Source organism: Balaenoptera borealis, assembly GCF_965194805.1.
Source record: "Balaenoptera borealis genome assembly, chromosome: 14".
Lineage (NCBI taxonomy): Eukaryota > Metazoa > Chordata > Mammalia > Artiodactyla > Balaenopteridae > Balaenoptera > Balaenoptera borealis.
The window spans coordinates 84,707,222-84,727,354 of record NC_138875.1 but is presented as its reverse complement, the minus strand read 5'-3'; the positions used below and the strand labels follow the sequence as shown (position 1 = coordinate 84,727,354).

General features: G+C 41.1%; 1 protein-coding gene across 5 annotated transcripts in view; it reads right to left on the bottom strand.

Moving 5' to 3' along the window:
- Positions 1 to 20,028, bottom strand: part of CCDC62 (coiled-coil domain containing 62) — a 46,036-nt gene extending 26,008 nt beyond the window's left edge. The window contains exons 1-7 of one of the 5 annotated variants that reach the window (XM_082355905.1): positions 16,321 to 20,028; positions 15,216 to 15,270; positions 13,350 to 13,542; positions 10,404 to 10,615; positions 8,212 to 8,313; positions 5,222 to 5,393; positions 3,100 to 3,201 (exon numbers count right to left, since the gene is read on the bottom strand). In XM_082355905.1, the coding sequence (XP_082212031.1) occupies positions 3,100 to 3,201; positions 5,222 to 5,393; positions 8,212 to 8,313; positions 10,404 to 10,615; positions 13,350 to 13,440 (679 nt within the window). In that variant the 5' untranslated portion in view covers positions 13,441 to 13,542; positions 15,216 to 15,270; positions 16,321 to 20,028. Of the gene's footprint in view, positions 1 to 3,099; positions 3,202 to 5,221; positions 5,394 to 8,211; positions 8,314 to 10,403; positions 10,616 to 13,349; positions 13,543 to 15,215; positions 15,271 to 15,941; positions 16,168 to 16,320 lie in introns of those variants that run through there. The other 4 variants (XM_082355904.1, XM_082355906.1, XM_082355902.1 and 1 more) reach the window with 4 other exon arrangements.
- Between the last annotated feature and the right edge of the window lie 105 nt (positions 20,029 to 20,133).

Here is a 20,133-nt window from a genome sequence, read left to right as displayed (position 1 = left end):
GGCCATTAAAAAAATTTTATTTATTTATTTATTTGGGGCTGCATTGGGTCTTCACTGCTGCATGTGGGTTTTTCTCTGGTTGTGGCAAGCGGGGGCTACTCTTCGTTGCGGTGCGCGGTCTTCTCATTGCGGTGCCTTCTCTTGCTGTGGAGCACGGGCTCTAGGCACGCAGGCTTCAGTAGTTGTGGCACGCAGCCTCAGTAGTTGTGGCGCCCGGGCTTAGTTGTTCTGCGGCATGTGGCATCTTTCCAGACCAGGGATCGAACCCGTGTGCCTTGCATTGGCAGGCGGATTCTTAACCACTGCGCCACCAGGGAAGTCCGATGTGGACCATTTTTAACGTCTTTATTGAATTTGCCACAATACTGCTTCAGTTCCATGACTTGGCCTTCTGGCCACAAGGCATGTGGGATCCTAGCTCCCCGACCAAGGATCGAACCTGCACCCCCTGCATTGGAAGGCAAAGTCCTAACCACTGGACCGCCGGGGAAGTCCCGCATCATCTTACTTTTAAAGGTAATCCTCGTGCACAGAATTGAGAACGTGGCACAGTGAAAGCCACGGCGTCGGATTTAAAACTTACGTCTCTTCAATTCTGAATTTATTTCTTTGCATTAGGTGAGTCAACACCATAACAAAAGCCTATAAAAGTAGTGCACTTGCAATGTTCACGTAGAGTCGCATTTAGTTTATGTGAATTCAACTCTATGCACAAAGAAAACAGTAAAACAGTAGCTCTTTCCCGGTGGAAGTGACGCCCTCAGGGCATCTGGGGACTCCTGGCTGCTCTCAGCTCTACCCACCTCTTCCGTTAACAGCATGATCACACACTGGGTGCATTCCCAGCACTCAGAGATACTTGTTTTGGACACAGCACAGCCCCTAAACAAAAGCCAGCTACTTTATTTGGCATTCAAGGATAATTTTAAATATATTTCAATACTGCCTTAATCTGACTTTAGAATAATCTACTGTTGCATGAAATAGAATTGTTTCCTTAGATCTGATACTTTCGTACGTGGCTGGGTTATCTGGGTTTGGTCAAAGTGGAGTTGAGTCCGCCTATTTCACAAGTTGGTCACTGAAGACAAAGAGGTATGGAACTCTGCTGACACCTGCCTGAGCGGGCAGCCTAAGGAAGACAGCACAAAGGAAAGGGTGCTGAAGTCTGGACCTGGCAAATTCTGATCAAGCTTCTGTGCCTTTTACTGCCTGGGAGACCTTCACTCAATCTCACAGGGCCTTGTTTACGGGACTCGCAGGGCCACAGAAATGTAAACTAGTATCATTGTTTTATTTGCGAACTTCTTATATGCAACATGTACAAATGAAACATGTCTCTAAGCCTCTGTGAAGAACTTCATCTTCAACAAGAGGAAAAAGAAGTTTTGAACTTAGAAGTACATTTTTAAGACATCTTCCAACCTTGAATAAAATGTGTTAATTTTTAGCCATGACACCTGATAGCATGTTATCATGTTAAGCCTTTAAAAATTCTTTTCAGGCTTCAATTCACTTTTATAATTTAAACACACAAAAATTGTTCTGAGACAGTGGTACGAATAGAAAAGATATTTAAGAAATCAGCTTAGGAAATGATAAAAAAATATTTCACAAAATGGATTTATTAGAGTATTATCTAACAAATTACATATACTTTACCTAGTAATACATAATAGAATGAGTAAAAATAGATGAACCAAAAAGAAAGGAGATTATTAAAATGTTCTGTAAATGTTTTTCCTTCCTCTGACCTCGCACAACATTTTATTCACAGCATCTGTAGAGCACTAAACTCTCTTTGGGTCTATGAGCTTCTTAGTCACTAGCAGAGTACCTGGCACACAGATGCCGATCTAAAGATTGCGGGAATTCAACTGTAAAGCTACAAACATATGTATAGATGTATATCTTTATGTAGATGTACAAATATATGTATATCTTTATGTAAGTATCTGTAACAATGTAAGAGATAATTACTTTGAGACACAGTAATCCTAGAAATAATGGAAATAGTGACCTCTAGTGGTAGAAAACTGCATTTCCCCAATCTTTAATCCCATGAGATTAAAATTAAGAATTTCATTTTATTTGAAAAAAATGTAATATAATACTGTATTCTGCCCTTTAACTTATAGAAATGTAGTCTCTTCCTAGCAGGAAAGACAATTGAGAGTAGGTATGAGTAGACCCAAACATGTTCACTTAATTAATTAAATTCTTGTTTCTTTTGGCCACACCACATGGCATGCGGGATCTTAGTTCCCTGACCAGGGATTGAACCCGTGCCCCCTGCAGTGGAAGCGTGGAGTCTTAACCACTGGATCTCCAGGGAAGTCCCAGTTCATTTAATTTCTATTTGGAACTTTACCTCCAAACCTATGATTTTCTTCATACAAACTACCAAAATTAAAGTCTAACAAAATCTTCTTGGCTGTCAGGGCCATATATAGATAAGCTCTAAATATCAGTGATTCTCAGTTGGGAGCAGAGAAAGGGGAGGCTAGAAACTCTGACATACTGGGGTGGGTTGGGGTTAGAGTGTAGGAGAACATGGCGGTGAGGGAGAGTGGGAGTGCCACTTTTATGTTTATCAGAAGGGGGCCTAAGTTACACACCTTACTGACAAACTTGCTTTTAAGTCATGAAAAATTCATCTCCGACATTATTATTTTGCGGTCATACTGATGTAACAAAACACATGAGTACTTTCCAACTGTAATAATTACAGGTGGTCTATTTGCAAAATTGAAAAAATGTTGAATTCCTAATTTTTATCTAGTATTTGCAAATACTTGGCTCATAAGATTCTTTCTTATTGAACTTTTAAGCACAAGTGCTATGTTTTTAGTAAGCTAGTATAGTCACGCACTCAAGCTGGAAGGGAGAGCAGCTCATTTCACAGAAGAGGAAACAGAGTGAACTGGGAGGCAGATAACAGCTTTAAAATTCCCTGCCTGGTCCCTCCTCATTTCTCAAAGGGTGTTAAAATAAATTAATTAAATACATAAAGTATTTTGAGAGAGGTACAATTCATTTAGCCTGTCATGGTAGTATCGTAGAACGTTCAGGTTACTTAAACTAATTATCTATTTTTACCAGTAAAAACCAATTCATCATGCAGGCAACTTTTCTCTTGCTTGAGGCGAATGATCTCTTCTCGTTGTTCATTATTTTCTGTTGTCTTTTCATTTAGATCCTCTTCACAAATAGGGGGAAGAAAGGGGGAAAAAAGTCCTCAAATAAATACTAGTTCCTAGAAGAATATACACTGTGAATACCTCTCATGTCCTCCGCACCCGCTTCCAATTAATATGAAGTCCTGTTCAATCTACAGCCAAAATATGTCCCTCATCTAACATCTCACTGCACCCCCAGCAGTGACCCTGGCCAAGGCTCCCATTGTCTCCCTGCTCGAACCCTGCCTCTCCCTTTGCAGCCTACTATCCACCGAGCCATCAGGGCCATCTGCTGGCATCGCTTCTCTGTTACAAGCCCTTGTGCTACACTTAGGAGGACATCCAAACTCATTACCTTAAGGCCTGCACAGCCTGGCCCTGCCCTTTCAATCTGTTCCTTACACTGTCCCCAACCTCAAAACCCACCCCAGGGCTTTTGCATTTGCTGTTTCTTCTGCCTGGAAGGTCCTGGCCCAGATCTTTGCACGACTGGTTCTTCCCATCATCCAAGTTTCAGCTCTAATGTTCTCTTCAAAGACGCCTTCCCAGCGCACCCAAACTAAATGAGTCTCTTTCCCTCACTCTCTAGTACACTATCCATGATGCTGCTTTTATTTTTTTCATAAATATTGAATTTATAAAATAAGACATAAAAGTTGATAAAACAGACTTCTTTTTACTTTAAATCTTACCTAGGTAAACACAGCATTCAATAAATACTTATCGAATGCCTACAATGTAACCCAGGGGCTGTGCTATTAACTGTGGGTCCAAAAAAAGAGAAGACAGAGTCCGTCCCTGCTGTCAAGGGGCTTATAGTACGATTATGATTTTAGCTGAAGCTACAAATGGAGACAAAAGTATGATTTACCACTAGTCAGGGCATCATAGGAACAAGATTTTAGGAGGTGGAGTTTTTTAAATTAAATCTGCCCCGATAGCCTTTCACAATTTGAACAGCAACTCCCTGCCTCATGAGGGATTCCACCAGGGACAGAGGCGGAGCAACTGCACCATCGCACGGCTCTGTCATTCTAAGTTTGCTTGTTCCACAGCAGGAGTCAGTCTTCGTGTCTAACGTGATGACCACTTATAAATGGGACAGTCTGGGTGCAGATTTCAGACCTGGATGGCGCCTCCATCCAACAGCTTCCCCTGCCCCACAGTGGGGAAAGGCCAGAGAAAAGTGGCCTCTTCTCTCCACATCCTCTGCAGACGAATATAAATTTTTACTCCATCACCTAGATCCATATTCCAGTACACAGCACTAACCTATCTGGCATACCCAGCCTTCGTTTCATTAGAAAACCTCAAGTAGTAGAAAAATAAACTGTGGGGTTACTGTGAGAATGAAAATAGAACAGGAGGACACAAAAGGAATTCCCCCCAAAATAAAACATGCACCAAAAAGCCACTCTGGGAGTTTGTGTTGTTAGTGGTAACTCCTCACCCCTCTCTGCATTCCTCCCTCGATTTTTTGTAAATCCTCCCACAGAGGATTGTCTGACTCTGGGTTCAGCCATGTGACTCACTTTGGCCACAGAATGAGGGGGAAGTGATGGTATATATAGGTCCTCCCATCTTTCTGCTTCTCTTAAGCTTCTGCCTTCACCGTGGGAAGAAATGCCCAGGCTAGCCTACCGGGGAGGAGAAGATGCCCCAGTGGAGGAGCTCAGCTGGGCCCAACAGAGATCAGCCAATTCCCATGTGGCTTCCAGATACATGAGTTTCTCAAATGCTCGTGGTTGCATGCCACTGAGATACTGTCGTTGGTTGCTACAAAGCGTATAGTAGCAAGAGCTAGCCGGTACAGCAAAGGCAGGATTATTTTTAAAATAGAACGCATTAGGCAGTTACCCCCAACTCTGTTATTTATCTTGTAACACAAAAAATTGCAGCATAATTCTATACAAATGAAATGAACATCTCATGGTAGGACCTAAAGCTAACAACAGACCTACTCTCAGTTATGAGATTAAGTGAACCCAAATGAAGAAATATATTCCCAAGATAAAATGCTTAAATTTATGCCTCTTCCTTACCTTTTAGCTTATTGACTTCAATCTTAAGTGCCTTCAATTTCTGCTTATAATCTTGCTTTTCTTTCACAATACAGGTCTCCACCGCCTTAGCGTCGCGTAAGGCATGCTCTAACAATTTAAATTTACCCGAACAGTCAGCAATGTGATTGACTGCCTCGATAATATCTTTGTCCTACAAACCAAATTCGAAAACTGTTACATAAGATTTTAAAATTCCAACTAAACAATAAGAAAACACTACACTTATTAAGATCTCATTGTCGGAGAGGGATAAATTGGGAGATTGGGATTGACATATACAAACTACTATATGTAAAATAGAGAATGAGTAAGAGCCTGCTATAGCACAGGGAACTCTACTCAATACTCTGTAATGACCTATATGGGAAAAGAATCTAAAAACAAAGAGTGGATATGTGTATATGTATAACCGATTCACTTTGCTGCGCACCTGAAACTAACACAACATTGTAAATCAACTATACCCCAAAAAGAATTAAAAAAAAAAAAAAAAGATCTCATTGTGTACCCGGTTTCATTCCAAGCACTTTCCATGTGTTACCTCGTTTAATCCTCACGGTAACTCTCTGAGGTAGGGACTATTGTTACTCCCCACATGACAGAGGACTCGACAGTAAAGTGGACACAGTTATACAACTGGTTAGTGACGGAGTTCCGATTTGAACTTAGCCGGCTGCCCCTGAAACCATGCACGAACCACCATAGTTTACTGTCTCACAAAGTTTAGAAGCAAACATTTGATTACCTATGAAGCTGTAATAGCAATAGGAAGGCTGGTGACCCTTGAGGGGGCTTATTCTCTGCATTACAGATAAATCCCATAGGCCCTCTCTTCTTCCTCCCCTTCTTTTCAGCTTGTTAAAATGACAGACTCCAAGACCTTATCCCAAACCTACCCCATTCAGAACCTCTTATTGTTGAGGTGGTTGTTTTAATTACATAAAAGGTATCTATGTGCTTGTTGAAAAGCAATTCAAATAACACCTGAAAGTATAAAAATAATAAGGGGCTTCCCTGGTGGCACAGTGGTTGAGAATCTGCCTGCCAATGCAGGGGACACGGGTTCGAGCCCTGGTCTGGGAAGATCCCACATGCCGCGGAGCAACTGGGCCCGTGAGCCACAATTACTGAGCCTGCGCGTCTGGAGCCTGTGCTCCGCAACAAGAGAGGCCGCGATAGTGAGAGGCCCACGCACTGTGATGAAGAGTGGCCCCCACTCGCCGCAACTAGAGAAAGCCCTCGCACAGAAACGAAGACCCAACACAGCCATAAATAAATTAATTAATTAATTTTAAAAATAAAAATAAAAATAAGCAAAAGTACTCCCCCACCACTCATGTGGAATAACTATTACTTGCAGGTTTTACCTTTGCTTAAGGACAAAGGTTTCTGCGATAGCATCCTATACGCGTTCCTAAAATACTTCACAGTCTGCACATCTCACGTTAGGACTTATGGGAAAAACAGGGTTTGGGCAGACCATTCAAAAACCGATGGAACTCTGTGATCAGACCAGTAGCAAAGAAACAGTAGTCCTGTTACGTACAAGAACACAGTTCAGCAAATGCCACTGCAGACACATCAGTCAGGCAATCCTCTTCAGCTTCCCCAGGAGTTTGCTATGATGGACACTGTAGAGGTTGCTGAAGCCAGGAAACTGGTCACTACTTGATTAAAGACAATTCTATAGATTTTAATATTTTCTTTTTAATTTCATGAAAGCTTGTCCCTGATCACTCAAAAACATTAATGTGCTGGGAAAAATCACATATGAATCAACATGAGTGTCCCATTACACCAAAATCACTCCTCTAGCCACCTGCTGTTCAACACGTGTTACCACATAGAAGAGACTTTATCAATCACTGTTTATGGCATGTTAGTGACTACATCAACTACTTGACTGCTAAGTTTTCTTCTCAATTAAAAACATATTAACGGGCTTCCCTGGTGGCGCAGTGGTTAAGAATCCACCTGCCAATGCAGGGGACACAGGTTCGAGTCCTGGTCTGGGAAGATTCCACATGCTGCAGAGCAACTAACCCTGTGCACCACAATTACTGAGCCCGCACTCTAGAGGCTGCGAGCCACAACTACTGAGCCCACGTGCTGCAACTACTGAAGCCCGCGCGCCTAGAGCCCGTGCTCCGCAAGAAGAGAAGCCACTGCAGTGAGAAGCCTGTGCACCACAACGAAGAGTAGCCCCCGCTTGCCCCAACTAGAGAAAGCCCGTGCGCAGCAACGAAGACCCAACGCAGCCAAAAATAAATTAATTTAAAAAAAAAAAACAGGGCTTCCCTGGTGGCGCAGTGGTTGAGAATCTGCCTGCCAACACAGGGGACATGGGTTCGAGCCCTGGTCTGGGAAGATCCCACATGCCGCGGAGCAACTGGGCCCGTGAGCCACAACTACTGAGCCTGCGCATCTGGAGCTTGTGCTCCGCAACAAGAGAGGCCACGACAGTGAGAGGCCCGCGCACCGCGATGAAGAGTGGCCCCCGCTCGCCGCAACTAGAGAAAGCCCTCGCGCAGAGATGAAGACCCAACACAGCCAAAAATAAATTAATTAATTAATTTTAAAAAAAAGAAATAGAATTCTTAAAAAAAAAAAGGTAGACTGACTATAAGTTATGAAAAAAAAAAAAAACATATTAACAAGCAATTTGATAGCTAATGACTTTATGAGACCCAGTAATGGATACCTCAGAAGAAACCAGCTGAATGCAGGCATGCTGGACCGTGGAATGGGCCTTGGAGACAGAGACCAACAGTGCAGTCCTGCCTCCTCTCAGTGCCTTGGGGGCATCATTTTAAACTTGTTTCCCGCATTTCTAAAACCAGAATTTAAAAAAAGAGAGCAACATTGATAGCTCAACCTATCTGAGTCGCTGTGGGACTTCAGTAACTTAATGTACATTGCTATCAACTACAAAGTGCCTGGCAAGTGGAAGTATCGTGATTCTGAATTACCTTCAGCTTTATCATGGTGGTGAGAGCCTGTTCTCGAGCTTGCAATTGTCCCACTTGAGCAGAAAGTTCCACTAATGTGTTGCTGAGATTTTCGTTTCTAGCCTATGAGGGAAAACATAAAATACTAATTGAGTCATTTAAAAGCTTTCATTACTCTCACCAGCCACAACCTGTGCTCATTCTTCTGTTTTGTTTTTTCTGTTTAGCTTTTTTAGTAACAAAGCAGGCTAAGTAGGCAGTCATCAAAAAGGAACACAAATATCTATTTCCCCATTATCCCCAGCATCTTCTCAGTATACTTGAGTTTTGCCCTACTGAATTCTATCAGTTACGTTTATAAACATGTCTACTTCCTAATGGTCTTTAATGTATACTTCCAGGTTGGCAAGAATGAAAACTGGATTAGTAAGAGACTTCCTTTGCTGAAATAAAGTAGCATTAATGAACTTTTGTGCATCTTTACTCTATGTTGAAATAATTTCATATTGGGGTATTCCCACTTATCAGGGTTTTTTTTTTTTTTATCCATAGATCTAGATTTGATATAATTATTGTGTACATAATGTGTTTATTGGTTGGGAAAAAAAGAATAATCAGGCTTTTTAAAAGAGATCTTCATGGAGGAAACTTAAATGCATGTTACTAAGTGAAAGAAGCCAATCTGAAAAGGCTACATATTGTATGATTCCAACTCTATGACATTCTGGAAAAGGCAAAACTCTGGAGACAGTAAGGAGATCAATGGCTGCCAGGGGTTGTGGCAGAGAAGGAGGGAGCAGAGCAGAGAGGGTTTTTAGGGCAGTGAAACTACTTCTGTATGACATTACAATGGTGGATGCAGGTCATTATTTGTCAAAACCCACAGAACGTACAACACCAAGAGTGAACCCTAATGTAAACTATGGACTTTGGGTGGCAATGAGGTGTCAGTGTAGATTCACTGATTGCAACAAATGTACTACTGTGATGCAGAATGTCCACAGTGGAGGAGGCTGGCTGGGGGAGGGGGCAGGGTCTATGAGAAACCTCTGTATATTCCACCCAATTTTGCTATGAACCTAAAACTATTCTAAAAAATAAAGTTTATTAATTAAAAAAAAATCTTCCTGCTATGGACTGAATTGCACCCCCCGCCCAAATGCACATGTTGAAGCCCTATGAAGCCCTAACCTCTAATGTGATGGTGTTTGGGGGTGGAGCCTTCGAGAAGTAATTAGGTTTAGATGAGGTCATGAGGGTGGGGCCCTCATGATGGGATCAGTGTCCTCATAAGAAAAGACACCAGAGAGCTTGCTCATGTACTGTCTCTCACCCTGCCACATGAGGACACAGTAAGAAGGTGACCATTTGCAAGCCAAGAAGAGAGCCCTCACCAGAAACTGACCAGGCCGGCACCTTGATCTTGGACTTCTAACCTACAGAACTGTGAGGAAAGAAATTTCTGCCCAGTCTATGGTACTTTGTTATGGCAGCCCAAGCTGACTAACATGCTTTCATTTTTTAATTCAACATATCAAGAGATTCCGGAATAGTTTTCACTTATTTTATAGCTAGAAACTGTCTAGAAGAGTAATCTGAAAAAAATTTTAGACATAAAATCTATACAATTATTATGAGTTATTAAGACTCACTATATTACCAAGATCTATACCGATATCATTATGAAACAAGAATATGAAGGCTATAACAACAACAAAAAAGGCTTTCTCACTGCGTCTCTCAAAAAGCATGAGCTCAAAAGATATCTGATGACTCACCAGCTAGAAATGAAAACTGAAAAATCACTCTTACAGATTTTATTCCCAATATGCGCCACTAACGTGCTATAGATATTTGTTTCATCAGATTAGACACAGTTATTTAGAAAGCATAATTTGAAGCTACTTGATGATATGGATCTCAGAATCTGAGAAAGGCTTTCTAAAATAACCCATTGTTGATAAAATGATAGATGCTTCCAAACAGATGGCCTAACAGTTAGAAAAGGGCTGTAATGAAGCTTCATCTCCAAGACAAGATAGCACTGGCAGCTAATCAAAGCCCCACAGTGAACACAAAACTATGATGATGGATGGATGTATATACTTTCATACACACGCACATGCATTTTTAATGGAAATATTTAAATCTAATTTTTCAATAACTGAAACACAAACAGAATTTGGGCTAGGGAAGCTTATCTTAAAACCAACCTCAAGGTCTTCAGAGAGGAGAGTGGAATGGGTTGCCTTTTGGGCCATTTCTTGAAGCTGTAGTTGAGTCTTTTGAAGAGTACTTTGGCATTCAATGTGATTCGATTCAAGGGTTTTTACCTTCTTTGTGAGTGACCTGATTATTTCAGTTCTTTTATGTAGTTCACCTGAGGGAGATTTCATCAATAACTTACTTGTGGTCAGATTTGAAGCTGAAAATGCATTATTTTCAAGCACATGGTTAAAGGTTAATACTTCTTTTAAAAGTTTTTATTATGAAATGCACGATATTGTACCTTAGTCAAGAGACAGAACACCAGCAGCAACCCAGAAGGCCCTGTATGTCACTTCCTGAACACAATCTCTCCAATTTCCCACCTTCCTAACCACCGTCCTGATCTTACTCATTTCCTTGTTTTTTATTATAGTTTTACTATCTATGACCACATCCCTAAGAATAGTTTAATTTGAACCGTATGTAAATGTAATTATACTCTATGAATTCTTCTGTTTGCTTTTTTTGCTCAAGATTATGATCCTGGGAATACCCTGGTGGCCCACTGGTTAGGACTCAACGCTTTCACTGCCAAGGGCCTGGGTTCGATCCCTGGTTGGGGAACTAAGATCCCACAAGCTGCCTGGCACAGACAAAAAAAAAAAGTTTATGATCTTGAGATGTATCCATGTGGCTGTAGGTAACTCCTGTTTGTGCACTGTCATTGCTGTATAATATCATTATATGATCATGCCAAAATGTATTTATACATTCTACTACTGGTGGTCATTTGGACTGTTTCCACTTTGCAGCTATGATGTACAATGCTGCTCTAAATATTCTCCTACAAGCATCTTGGTGCTTTTGCAGGAGTTCCTCTAGAGCCTCGATCGATACTCAAAATGTTGCCCTTGGACCAGCAGCAGGGACGTTACCCGGGACCTTGTTAGATACACAGACCTATTGTATCACAATCTACATATTAACAAGATCCTTAGGTAATTCATGTGCATATTGAAGGGCGAGTAGATATCCTAGAAGTGGAAATGCTGGGCCATAGCTATGTATATCTTCAACTTTACCAGAACTGTCAAATGATTTTCCAAAGTAGCTGTGCCAGCTGACACGCCCACCAGCAGTGAATGAGCCTTCCCTTGCTCCACACTTTTACCAATACCGGATATTTTTTGCCAGTCTGGTAAGTATAAAAAGGTCTCATTATGGTCTTAATTTGCATTTCCCTAATTACTAATGAGAATGAGAACTTTTTTGTACATTTATTGGCCATCCAGTGTTCCATGAAATGTCTATTCAGGTGTCTTGCTCATTTTAAAACCAGATACTGATGGTTATACAGGCAGACCTCGGAGATATTGCAGGTTCAGTTCCAAACCACTGCAATAAAATGAATATCACAATAAAGCAAGTCACACAAATATTTTGGTTTCCCAGTGCATATGAAAGTTATGTTTACAGTATATTGTAGTCTACTAAGTGTGCAATAGGATTATGTCCAAAAAACAATCTGTATACCTCAATTTAAAAATAACTTATTGCTAAGAAATGCTAACCATCACCTGAGCCTTCAGCGAGTCGTAGTAGTAACATCAAAGATTACTGATCACAGATGACCGTAACAAATATAATAATAATGAAAAAGTTTGAAATATTACGAGAATTACCAAAATATGACACAGAGACACAAAGTGAGCAAACGGTGTTGGAAAAATGGTGCTGATAGACTTGCTCAGTACAGGGTTGCCACAAACCTTCAATTTCTAAAAATCATAATATCTGCAAAGTGCAATAAAACGAGGTATGCGTGTATATAATGTTATCTTTGTTCTTTAATATGTTTATATAAAAGATATTAATTATATAAGATATATTGCATCTAACGTACAATCATATTAAATACTGCGTTTATGTGTATCTACATGTGGGTGGGTGTGGTCAAAATAAAATCAGATGGTCATCAACAAAATGGAAAAATTACTCATATTTAGATTGTCGCATTTACAGAATCCTTTTTGTAATATAAGTAAAAAAGAAGGCGATACATTGTTGTCTTTCTATTAAACAGATCTAGTATTTTCCCCTCTAGCACATTCTAGTATTAATGCAGTGTCAGTAGAACATTCAGACTTTAGGGCAGCACGAAAGGGATGACAGTTAAAATATGGTACAAAAGGAAATTTTTGTAAGCCATTTTTGAGATTGCTCTAATTTTAAAAGATGACTATTTTAGGTATTTGAGATCAAGTTCAATACCAAGTTTAAAATCTTTGAGTCAGTTCAAGAGAAATGGCCAGTTCTGTGGCATCTTCATTCATACTTTAGCTCAAAACTAATTTCCTTCAGGTTCACTCTTGACACTCCATGCTGACTGAAGCTGCCCAGCCCTCTTTCTACAGTTAAGTACTTTGCTTGCCCTACTTTAATTCACATTGTGTTCGTTCTGTTGTGAGTGTTCATGATGTCGTCCTATCTTCAATTAAAATAAACTCCAGGGACTTCCCTGGGGGCCCAGTGGTTAAGAATCCGCCTGCCAATGCAGGGGACACTGGTTCGAGCCCTGGTCCGGGAAGATCCCACGTGCCGTGGAGCAACTAAGCCCGTGTGCCACAACTACTGAGCCTGCACTCTAGAGCCCGTGAGCCACAACTCCTGAAGCCCGCGTGCCTAGAGCCCGTGCTCCGCAACAAGAGAAGCCACCGCAATGAGCAGTCCGCGCACCGCAACGAAGAGTAGCCCCCGCTCGCCGCAACTAGAGAAAGCCTGCACACAGCAACGAAGACCCAACTCAGCCAAAAATAAATAAATAAATAAAAAATAAAATAAACTCCAGTGCAGCAGGGATTGTGTTGAGATATTCCTATCTTTCCCTTGAGCCCTTTTAACGTGCTGGCATGTACAAGTGCATGACAGATGCTGCTGCATATATGTCTGACCTTCTAATTTGCTGCAACGTTCTTCCAAAGTCAGCACTTTCTGCCGATCCTCTTCCCATGAAAGAAGTTGCCTTCGATGTACTGCAAGCATATCATTGAGCTCTCCATCTCGATCTTTTAATTCTCCAATGAGCAGCTGTAGCTCTCTCCGTTGTTTCTCGATAGTGGAAATCTCAACTTCTGACCCAATGCCCTAAACATAGAAAGTGGCTTCACGTCAGGATAAAACTAATCAACATAAATCGGCCAAAGCATATTTTCCAAACAATTATATCTTCTTTTGCTGCCAATTCAAGGTAGTTAAATTAACTACGTTTTATTCACTGATTATAACATGGCGTCAAAATTATGTATATTTAAAGCAAGTTCACACCTACTGTACACTCTGCCTCTATCACTTTCTGTCGTACCATTTACACCACTCTTAAAGAGTGGGACCATTTGTAAAACCTCCATTGGTTAATCACAAATGAACCCATTTCTGCATTTTTTTTTCTTTGCTGTCAACCCTCTCCTTGTATCAATCAACAATATTATCCCTCAGCTTGCCCCAGAAATTCTACCGCAGTCAAGTAAAGGGAAAGAGGAAGTAATTACTGTTTAAATGTAACTGATCCAAACTCAACATACCTACTTAAAAACAAATTTTGTAAAGGAAAAATTTCAAATATACGCAGAAGACAAGAGAATAGTACAATAGACTCCCATTTGCTCAGTACCTAGGTCTTTCTTACCACTATCACGATTTTGCCACATGTTTCAATTTTCCTTTATCTTTTTGTTGTTGATAAAAAATACTTTTTACTCTTAGATATTTTAGTATGCATCTCTAAAAATGAACGTTTTTATATTACCATGATGCCATTTTCATGTCTAACAAAATTATCTATGATAACTCCTTTTAAGCATACATCATTTTAAAGTCTAGTGCAGTGAAGTTGGTCTGACCTGAGTTGGAATCCAGAATTAGCCACTTAGTGGCTCTAAGACCTTGGGTAAGTTACTTAATGTCCTTAAGCCTTAATTTCCTTGTCTGTAAAATGGTAATAGCAGCATTTTAACTTCTTAAGAGTTGTGTGGATTAAGCAAGATAATCTCGGTAAAGCACTTCACAGTACTTGGCACCATTGTAAGTGTCATTAAAAATTAATCAATAGTCAATCTAAGAAAGAAGTGGAAAATTTTATTTGAGCCAAGCTGAAGATTATAACCTGGGAGACAGTCTTTCAGAAAGCTCTGAGAACTGTTCTGCCTGTAAGAGGTCAAAACACAGTTACAAACACTTTCAAGACAAAGGGCTACACATCAAAATAATATATTGACCTTTACACAATGCAGATCTGCGCATACAAGGCAAGTAGTGGGTCACTGTGACCCCTTACAGGATTGAGAAAGGAATGTTATCTCCTAAGGAGTTCCTTGCTGACACCAGGAGAAAATAGCTTTTTTTTTTTTTTTTTTTTTTGGCAAGCAGGCATTCCTACGTCTTCTAAAAGGATCTAGTTAATGTATAATGCAGATGCACAATACACACCAAAGTGGAGGAAGCAGTGAGCAGTGGCAAGACGACAGAGAAAACTTTATGTTAACTTTTTCTTGTCCTGCCTTAAAATAATTTTGTTCTATCATAAACGACCAACAAACATTAGCTAGTATTATCAATATTATTTTATTATTAAGGTTGTTAAGTCACATTCCAAAGTATGGTACTGTCCCCATCTATGAAATAAAGAACTAAAAACAAAACAAAAAAAACCCAAAACCGAATCACTATGCTGTATACCTGAAACTAACGCAATATTGTAAACCAACTATACTTCAATTAAAAAAAAAAAATAACTAAAAGTGTTACTTTAAGAATTCTACCTTAAAGACAGTAGTTTAAAGTTCACCAGAGGCCCATGTACATCATTATTGCTTTCTGAAAAATAAGATTTGTAAATAAATAATAATGACGAATGAATTACAGTTTCTCACTAAACAGAGAAAATGGAATTTGGAGTCAAGGGATTCCAAGCCACAAGACTTGAATTCCAGTCTTTGGTAAGCCATTTCACTCACTCACTCATTCAACAAATATTTACCGAGCGCCAAGTGGCTGGGGACACACAGCAGCCGGCAAGGAGCACGTATTCTAATACAGGAAACAAGCAACAGGCCAAGCGTGCAAAACACGTTCATCTTATCCTATGCCGACAACTGCAAATCTTGGGCAAGTTTACTTTCAAGACTTTTTGGTAAAACGGTCTATCAGAGTGCTGCTCCACTCGCAGGGTACTGTGAAGCAAGTGAAGCGCAGGAAGCGAGGAGGTATATAGAGAAGCAGCTCTACAAATGCCCAATGTTATCGTTAAAAAGCGAGTACCCAATACTCGCGACTCGACTCTGCGCCTGGGCTGAACAACCCATTTTCATTAAAGTAAGGAAACTGATGTGACGCTCCGTTTTCCTTCTGCGTCCTGGGTATTGTTTTAAATTTTAAGCAGAAACGATTCCTGAATAACCCCAATGCACGTCGTCCCCGCGGTCTGCTCTCCTCTCTCCCCGGGACGCGCCGGCGGAAACGGGAAGCGCGGAGCAGCGGCCGCTCACCTGGCGCCCGGCCAGGAAGGAGGCCGAAGGGTTCATAGGTGTTTCCTCCGCCCCCGGAGAGAGTCGGTGTGCGCAGCGTCACCCTAGAAACGCCATCGGCGCGCCTACCCGGAGCGGCGGGGGCGATCCCCGAGCCCCGGAGCCCCGCGCCCTCGCTGGCCCAAGCAGGCTAGCCCAAACCGCCGGCCCCGCGGAACGCGCCCGGCCCACTCGGCCTACGGGCGTAGCCGAGCGGCAGCCCCGGCTCTCGCGACACCTCGGCGGCCGCAAGACCCCGCAGGAGGCCGGTTCCCACTCGGCCTCGTCGGGCGCGGCCCCCGCCCCCCTCCTGGCGTTTTGTTCTTCCAAATCCGGGCCTGGGGTCTCTCGAATGGTTTACCTGGAGATGTAAAAGCCATTATCCCGGCCCGCAAAGAACCGTTCCTCACCGTGACCCAGGGATTGATGGAGCAAATGAAGGGCTGTTTCTGCCCCGTCGCCCTGGCGTGTGACCATGTGCTCGCTTACTTACTTCCCTCTTTCCCTCCTAAACTGTGAGCGCGGTTGCTCTGGCTGCTGTGTACACTGGGCAAGGAGAACGCTTCCTGGCATTAAAACAACAAACAGATGGAGGCAGACGCCACCCTTGGTAGTTAATAGTTGCTGGCCATCCCAGCAGACAGCTCTAAACTGAGAATCACAGATGAAGAGAGAGAAAAAAATTAAAAACGGTTTTTTTTGGACTCTTGATGTAGCTCTTTTGTTAAATGATGATGATGTACCCCTTGGGGTGGACGTGCACCCATTGGGGTGCTCGTGCACTCCCTGGTGTACATCAAATGATGATGTATCTTTTAGGGTGGACGTGCACCCCTTGGGGTACATCAAATGACGATGATGTACCTTTTGGGGTGGACTGCACCCCTTGGGTGGACGTGCCCCACTTAAGATGGACGTGCACCACCTGGCGTACAGCCGGGGAGGGTGCCGTCCCCCTTGGGGGTGTGCCCAAGCTGATTTAATCAGCCCCTTGGCTCGCGTGATTCCTATTGTTAAATCAGCCCCGTACATCAGGTGACTCCCATTGAGTCAATCAGCACCATTTATCACGTGACTCCCACATGTTAAACCAGCCCGCGAATCTCGTGACTCACACTGATTAAATCAGTCCCCATGAGTCACGTGGTTCTCGTTGATTAAATCGGCTCCCTTAAATATCGTGACCACCACTAAATCAATCGCCCTTCTTAAATCTCTTGGCGTTCATTAAACCAATCAAACGCCTTAGGTTTCCTGGCCCCCATTAAATCAATCTGCCTTCTTACGTCTCAGGGCATCCATTAAGGATGATTGATTTAATTAGGGTCACCATATTTACCAAGGCAGATTGACTCAATGGGAGTGCTGTCCCACGTGGGCGGGTGCTCAGGCGCCCCTTGGGGGACCGTGCACCCCCCTCGCTGTATATCAAATGATGATGACGTACCCCTTGGGATGCACTGCACCCCCTGGTGTACAGCCAAGGAGGGTGCTGTCCCCTTGGGGGGGTGGACATGCGCCCCGTGGGGCAAGAACCTTGACACTTAATCGTGACAATATTTACCACATTGAGTTGAAGCTAAGCTTTCTTCTCGTTTTGTTTCATAGTCACTCCTTCCCCCTTTTACTCTTCGTTATAGAGGGACTATGAAAAAAATGCTTATCGTATTTAACCCCTGGTCACTCACCCCCTACTGCTTAACCCATAAGATGGCATTTCTGGCAAGACAAATTACGAAACAGTCTTAATAGTATTTCAACTTTCCTTTTTGGTTGACTGTGAATTAGCGAAACGTGCCCTTGTGTTCATAAGAGACAATCTGAACATGGAAAAACAAATTTAAAATTTCTTACCTTGAAGCTTTACTGATTTGGGTGAGTTACCTCCTTAGGATAGGCTCATGTTCAGGAAAACCAACAAGACAATACCTTAGAATTTAAAAATCGAAAAAGCAGGAACTTCCCTGGTGGCGCAGTGGTTAATAATCCACCTGCCAGTGCAGGGGACGCAGGTTTGAGCCCTGGTCTGGGAAGATCCCACGTGCTGTGGAGCAACTAAGCCCATGTGCCACAACTACTGAGCCTGCGCTCTAGAGCCCACGAGCCACAACTACTGAAGCCCGTGCGCCTAGAGCCCATGCTCTGCAACGAGAAGCCACCGCAATGAGAAGCCGCAGCGGAGAGTAGCCCCCGCTCGCCACAACTAAAGAAAGCAGGGGCGCAGCAACGAAGACAAAGACCCAACACAGCCAAAAATAAAAAATTTTTAAAAAACCAAAAAAACTAAAAGGTAGAATTCGTTTTTAAAAAATTGTAACTTACCAATCTTTAAGAGCGAGAAAGCTACCATGGATTACACCTTAAGTGACAGCTGATTTACTGGGGCTTCTATTTAATAACTAAAAAGGAATTTAAAATCACATGTTGCCAGCATCTATTTTTTTAAATGAATAAAATACTACATATCAAAACTTTGTCCTGTTGAAATAATATTTGGGGTATACTGTGTTAAATAAAATCTATTGTTAAAATTTTAAAAAAAACTTTATTTGTATTTGAAGTTGCCAGCTTAATCTTTGCAAATCTCTTACATAAGGCTGTTTAAAGGTTAGTATTCTTTTTGCTAAAAATACTAGATTGTAAAAGCATTTACATAATACAAACATAGAATGTATGAATTAAACTCAATCCTTGAATATATATATGTATATATATTATATATTTTTTGGCCACATCACGCAGCTTGTGGGATCTTAGTTTCCCAACAAGGGATTGAACCCGGGCCACGGCAATGAAAGCGCCAAACCCTAACCACTGGACCACCAGGGAACACCCCCTGAACTACACATTTTAATCAGAGATTAAACTCTTGCATTTTAAATTTAAGGTCAAAGAAAAAGATTCACACATATTATACACAAGGACGATTTTAATCCTGCATTTTCCTGCAGTACCATCCACTGCTGGCTATAGAGGGACTGAAACTGCATTTGCCAAGAACTGTGAACATTAAGAATCTTCACATGAAGTCACACGTGTTGATACAAGCACAAAGACATCTTCCAGCACCAACAGAATACACACATGACCACATACCAATTCGTTTTGATGGATAAATTTGCTTCGTGAGATAATTTTATTTAGCTAAATTCACAGTTAATGCAGAATTTCATTTTCTTAATTTACATCTTTATTATACATTCTAAGATTTCAATTATTTAAAAACCCACTATTTAAGATTGCAATTTGCATGGCAATAAACAATGGGTTCTACCTTTCTTATAGGTGTCTATAGCAATTTAAAATACCATGAGTCTTCTTTTTAGTTTGTAGCACCTGACGTGAGACCTTTATAAAAACAGATTTTAAATTCATTTAATGTACTCATTAAGATTCACTGTCACTGTTTCTCTTGTAAGAAAAACACATTTTAACTGCTATTTCCCAGACTATATTGAGCAATGGTGTATATTATTTTCAAATGGTTAGAATTTTACATAAATTTATAGCCAGAAAAAGAACTCAGCCTCTCTGGATGCCTATTCACTCAAAACAATGATGAAAATAACGTATGAAATGGATTTGGGTGTCTGACCTCCTACTTAACATTATCAAACACCTTTCCAAGTATTCTTAGAAAATATCTTAAAATATATGCAAATATTCTACCATATGACAAACCATCATTTCTTTAACCATTTCCCAATTGTTCATCTTTATCATTTGCAATTTTTTTATATTATGAGTAGCACTTTGATGAACACCTTCATCCACAGTTTTAAGCAAAACATTATATCTTTAGGATAATGTCAAGAAGTGGGTCAAACAGTGCAGATGGTTTTAAGGCTTTTAATATACTTTACCAAATAATCTCCAGAACAGCTTGATAAACTATTACCAACAATATGTTAATAGGCCCACAAAGTGAACTTGGTTGGTGACAATGAAGCAAATTCAACCACAGATCCATGAGATGCTCAAGCATCTCAAAACTATCACACCAAAGAAGCAAGGAGACAGTTATTACTGGTGATGAAGCCAAATTCAAATTCTTCAAAGTATCACTCAGCTTAACAACCAAAAAAAAAAAAAAAAATCATGATTTGATAAAATCATGATTATTTAAAAATAATCAACAGAAAAGCTTTCCACAGAAAGTCTAATTTTTCCAAAA